The 5,360-nt window shown below is 65.6% G+C and overlaps 2 protein-coding genes across 2 annotated transcripts in view; one reads left to right on the top strand and one right to left on the bottom strand.

Annotated features, from left to right (window-relative positions):
* LIN28A (lin-28 homolog A (C. elegans)) overlaps nucleotides 1–851 on the bottom strand; it is a 19,114-nt gene extending 18,263 nt beyond the window's left edge. The window contains exon 1 of the mRNA XM_010003693.1: nucleotides 836–851. Within this exon, the coding sequence (XP_010001995.1) occupies nucleotides 836–851 (16 nt within the window). The remainder of the gene's footprint in view (nucleotides 1–835) is intronic.
* A 1,812-nt stretch (nucleotides 852–2,663) lies between these two features.
* The window catches only part of AIM1L (absent in melanoma 1-like), a 7,724-nt gene continuing 5,027 nt past the window's right edge, over nucleotides 2,664–5,360 (top strand). The window contains exons 1-4 of the mRNA XM_010003692.1: nucleotides 2,664–3,959; nucleotides 4,019–4,549; nucleotides 4,979–5,026; nucleotides 5,124–5,242. Of these exons, the coding sequence (XP_010001994.1) occupies nucleotides 2,664–3,959; nucleotides 4,019–4,549; nucleotides 4,979–5,026; nucleotides 5,124–5,242 (1,994 nt within the window). The remainder of the gene's footprint in view (nucleotides 3,960–4,018; nucleotides 4,550–4,978; nucleotides 5,027–5,123; nucleotides 5,243–5,360) is intronic.

Below are 5,360 nucleotides of genomic sequence, written 5' to 3'. Positions count from 1 at the left end.
GTGCTCCCGTCCCTGCGGCCACCCCTGGGGGCTGCCCGGGATTCGGACCCGTGTCCTGGCTGGGAAGGTGCTGGGATGGGTCCCTGCTGCCCCCGGGATCGGTCATGGAGGGGAGAGGGAGCTTAGAGGTGGGGGCTGAGCCCTGCTCTGCCCCTCTCAGCTTCAGTCCAGAAATGTGGGGCTGTAGCCCTGCTCCTGCCACCGAAGTGCATCCTCAGAACCACCGGAGGGAGCTGGGGCTCCTCTGCCTCTGGTGGCCTTGTGACCCGGGCTGGGGGGACAGCTGGGCTCCCTGTCACCCCTGTTCCCCTCCTCCTCACAGAGCACGTGGTGACCTGTGACACAGCTGATCTGGGGGGTACACGGGGCAGCCAGGAGAGTCGGGGTTCCCCTGTCCTCCCTGTGAACCCCAACCCACGCCGCAGCTGCCCAACCCAAATCCCTGATCTTCCTGAAGGTGGCAGGTCCGTTCACACCCCACGGCCACGGGGCCTGGCATGGCCAGAGGTTGGGCTTGATCCCTGGCCAGCAGCTCAAAGACAGCCCCAGCTGCTCCCCTCAGCTCCTCTGTCTCTTCTGGGTGATAAATGACACTTTGTGCCTTTCACGTGGGTGCTGGGAGACCTGAACTGGGTGCTGGGAGACCCTTTGGGATGATGGGAGGCAGCAAACGAGCTGAGCAGGTTGGCTTGGTTTGGCCAGGGGGGATTAATTAGCTGTGCTGGGTGTCCTGGAGTGGCCATACCACTGGGATCCAGTGTGGCATGTCCTGGCAGGCAGGGATGACCTGCAGGAGCAGCCAGGAGGCTGCAGGGCTGTGTCCTCAGTTCCTCACCTCTTCGTGTCCTCATGCCCTTGAACCTGCTGTTGTGGCAGCTGCAGGGATGGGATGGGAAAGGCAGATCTTTGGAAATCCAGCTCTGGGTGAGAGGGCAGCCGTGGTGCTGAGTCAGAAGCTCCTGCCTCTTCCCCTCTGTGGCCCTGGTGCTGCACAGAGCTGCTGTCCCTGTCCCAGTGCCACCTCGGGGCCATGGGCACAGCCAGGCAGGGCAGCACCAGCCAGCACTTGGGAAACCAGCCCTGGAGCAAGCCCAGGGTGCAACCAGGAGCCAGGGGGCTCCGGCTCCAGCTCCAGTGGGATGGCAATAGGGCAGAGAGGGCCCATGTCCCTTCACAAACCACAAAGTCCTGGCACTTCCACCCCTGTCAAGAGCTTCTTGGGCACAAAGGTTCCCTTGTGCCACTGCAGAGCCCCCAGCTTGGGGCACTAGGGTCGTTTTTCTGACACCTGTCTTGTCCCCAGCACAATTAAGCAGCTTTCCCTCCCCGCTGCCGAGGGCACCCACCCCCCTGCCACTGCTGTCACCCTGGGCATCCAGCTGTGGCTCTGCCCATGCAGATGTGGAGCCCCACCCAGGCTGGTCCCAGCCTCCAGCAGCGCTGGCTGTCCCAGACAAGGTCTCATCATCTCCTGGAAAATGACACAAACTTCCTATCTGTACTGGAAAGACCTGCCAGGCCGGGGAGAGCAGGAGGCAGAGGGTGCACGGCGGGCAGGGAGGAGGGGCAGGCAGCTGCTCCCTTGTCTGCCCCCAGCCCCCTAACCCCCTGTAGGGGCTGGTGAAGCCCCAGGTGGTGCAGGATGAGGCCCTGTCCCCAGGTGCCCCCTGGGGAAACAAGCTTTGTGGCTGCACAGGGAGGTGTCCCCGTCCCCCTCTGAGACACCCCAAGCTCAGAGTGTCCTCGGGTTGAGCCCAAAGCCCTGTCCCTGCTGCTGTGTCCATTGCTGGGTGGTGACACAGAGCAGCTCCTACCTGGGAGCTCCCTCCCCAGCACCTGCTGTGTCAGCTGCTTCCCAACCCCAAGCCCAGCAATAAAACCCTGCTGGGGCAGAGATGTGGCCATGGCACGGGGACACCTCTGCTGCCAGAGGGTGGCCCTATGCCCTGCCCCACAGCCTGGGGACTGCAGCCCTGCCCAGGCAATTCCTGCAGCTTTGCTCCTGCTGTGGGGCTGCAGAGCTGGACGGGGCCACCCCACCTCTGCCCAGCAGCGACAGGGACAGGTCAAGGGAAGCTGCTGCTTAGGTCCCCACCTGCTTTAGCCAACCCCAGCCCTGGACCCGGTCCTGGCCAGGCCCTTTGGCTTTGCTGTTGCGTTTTTTTGGGCTTGTTTGTTTGGTGCATTTGCTGACTCGGCGCAGCCCTGCTGCCCGCCTGACTCATCCCGCAGCTCCGGGCACCGCACGGCTCCGGGCGCGGCCACAAACTGCACACACAGCAGCAGCACCAGCTGGAGCCCACCCTGGTGGGGTGGCAGAGCTCCCACCAACTCTGCTGGATGCACAAGTGTTGGCACAGGCAGGCCCCACGTTGTCCCCCCCAGATCCTGCCTGTGCCAGGATGGATGACGTGAGCACCCCAAGAATTGCAGAGAGCCCCAAAGCCACCTCCTGTGCTCATGGGAATGCCCCAAAATGTCCTGCAGGATCAGAAGGAGGTCGGGGGAGCTTTAGGGTCTGGCTCGGGTTTACAGGGCTGGTTGCCCCAGTCTGGTTTCTCCTCCCAGGGTCTCTCCCTTCTCTCCCTGCAGCTCTGCCAGCCCCAGCCCGGCAACAAGGGGTGTTGGGGGGCTGTGACAGCCCCGTCCCCATCCCCCCCAGCATGGACTCCCCGTTCCAGCACCCCAAGTCCAGGGGCTTCGTCTCCAGCGCGGAGCTGAGCATGAAGCAAACGGTGCCGAGCGCTCCGGGGCCCGAGGGCAGGTCCCGCTTCCAGAAGGTCTCGCTGGTGTCGCGGCGGCTGGAGAGCGGCGGGAGCGCCCGGGGCCGGGAGGGGAGTCCCTCCCGCGTCTCCCTCCTGCTGCAGGCCTGGGAAAAGGAGATCGTGGAGAAGACATCGCCCGGCCCGGGCAGCCTGACCCCGCGGGAGCGCTCGTCCTCCTCCCTCAGCCTCCTCAAGGACTTCACCGCTCACGGCCCCGTCTTCTCCCAGGTGTATTCCCCGGCGCAGAAGCCCCGACGGCAGGACGAGAGGGGGAAGGCGGGGGCGGGCGATGGGGTCCCCCCACCCGTGGTTCCCCCCCGTGAGACGCCGGTGCACCGGGAGAGCTACGTGCACGGCACCCTCCTCCCCGTCCGTCCCTCCGAGCGCCCCAAGGGGGGTCCCGGGGAAGGGGCCGGTGCTCCCCGCGCTGCCGAGCCCGGTTGTGTCCCTGCCGTGCCCAGACCCCGGCAGGTCACGGTGCTCCGGACAGGCAGGGACGCAGCTGAGTCGGGGCCGGTGGGGACACGGGAAGCCCGGAACGGGATGCACGACGCTGCCGGTGCCACCACGGCCCCGCCACAGCGGGAGAGTCACGGGCAGGACGGCGGCAGCATCACCGGCACCGTGGTGAGCACTGAGAGCTCCCCGGGCACCGCAGAGACCACCGAGGGATCCCCTGGGGAGAACCACTCGCCACAAGCTGGAGCTGTGCCAGTGAAACCAGCCCCGAGGGACAGTGAGAGGCCCGGGGACCCCCAAACCGGTACAACCAGCTCCCCACAGTGTCCCTTGGTGGGCTCTGGTAGCCAGGCTGATCCAGCTGGAGCGGGAGAGGGAAGCACAGCAGAGGAGGATGGCACCATTTCAGCCACACCACCGAGGACAGAGATTTCCCCAGGAGCTGGCAGCACCCCTGAAAACCCCTCCTCAGAGCCAAGTGATCCAGAGTCTTCACCTGAAGCAGCAGCACCTCCAAAGGCTGAGCCTGAACCGGAGGAGGGAGAGATGACAGAAGAACCCCAGGGCATGGCTGAAGAGCCCAAGAGCAGCCCAGAGCTCCCTGCTGAGCCCCCAGCTCCTGACCCCCCATCCGAAAGCCCCCTGGACGCTATCGAGGAGGACGCTGAGCTGCTGGTGGACATGGAGATCTTCGTGGACACGCTGCGCAACATGGAGCCCTCGGAGATGCGGAAGGTGCCCAAAGCCCCGCGCCAGCCCCGGCCCTCCCCCTCCCCCTGCCCCAGGCCCTGCAGGAGCTGCTGGCACGGGGGACCACGAGGGACAGCCCCGAGGAGGAGCTGGAGATCGAGAACCCCTACCTGAGCCCCGAGGAGCGGGCGCTGGCCAGGAGCCTCCGTGGGGTGTCCCGGGTGGGCGGCGATGGCCGCGTGGAGGGGGACTCGCTGCTGGGGACGCTGAGGCACGTGGGGGCAGAGGAGAAGGGCAGGTTGTTGGGGGGGGGCTCGGGAGAGCACAGCGTCCTGTTCCGAGGGAACGTGCTGAAGGGAATGGCGCTGCTCTCCCACTTCCTGGAGCAGCGGGCGGCCGCGGCTGAGGAGCCCAAGCCCTACTCCCGCCTGGACAACAGCGTGCTCTACAGCCGCTTCGTCACCCCCAGCACTGCCCCTGCTGGGGACACGGCCTTGCCCACCCCCAACGACCACAATGGACTGGGCCCTGGTGGCCCTGAGATGGCCCTGCTGGAAGCCCCAAGTCCTGGCTCCATCTCTCCTGTGACTGAAGAGCCAGAGAACACCATGGACCTGTGCCTGCCTGATGTCCTGGTGAGTGAGGCTGGGAACGCGGCGCTGGGGAAGGGGCTCTGTCCCCTCGGGAAGGTGGTGGGAGCCCAGCCCTGGAGCATCTTTCCGTGTTCCTAGCACACGGATTGTGCTTTCTGTTAGAGAGGTGAAAGCCCCTGGTGTGATGGGATGGTACTGGGACGGGTGACAGGAGGGTACTGGGATGGATGCCATGGGAAAGTGCTGGGATGGGTGATGGAGGGTCCCGGGGCAGGTGGCAGGGGGTGGCAGGGCAGGCAGGGAGGCTGTCCCCAGCAGTGAGGGATCCTTGAGGTGTGGCTGCTCGGGGCAGTGGGAGGGTTTGGCAGACGCCAGACACAGGCTGTGGCTTCCTGGGGCTGTGGGGAGATGGCTGGTGCAGCTGATGTTCCTCCGTGCTCCTCACTTGCCCGTCCCCTCGGGTTTTCACAGCAGGAAGATGAGGAGGGCTTCAAGAAGATCAACATGAGACCTGGCAAGGTACAGGGAGTGTGGCAGGGCCGGGCTGGGCTGGCTGGGGCACAGTGTGGTGTGGTGCAGTGTGGTAGGATGTCCCTGCTGTGTCACCCCCTCCCAGATCATCCTCTTCTCCGAGGCCGGATTCGCGGGGCAGAAACGGGAGATCTGGGGTGATGTCCCCGACGCCACGTCCTGGGAGCTCTCACACACCATCTCCATCCGAGTCATCCGAGGCGGGTAGGGGCCGGGAGGGAGGGTGAGGAGGTGGAGGAAGGGCTTGGCCAGGGCTCCCCACGCTGAGGATGGTGATCCGGGAGTGACCGTCCCACCTCCCCAGTGCTAATTGCTGCGGCTG

This window comes from Chaetura pelagica, unplaced genomic scaffold, assembly GCF_000747805.2.
Source record: "Chaetura pelagica isolate M959 unplaced genomic scaffold, ChaPel_1.0 scaffold698, whole genome shotgun sequence".
In the NCBI taxonomy this organism is placed as follows: Eukaryota; Metazoa; Chordata; class Aves; order Apodiformes; family Apodidae; genus Chaetura; species Chaetura pelagica.
The sequence above is the reverse complement of the archived record's forward strand: the minus strand, read 5'-3'. Positions and strand labels throughout refer to the sequence as shown.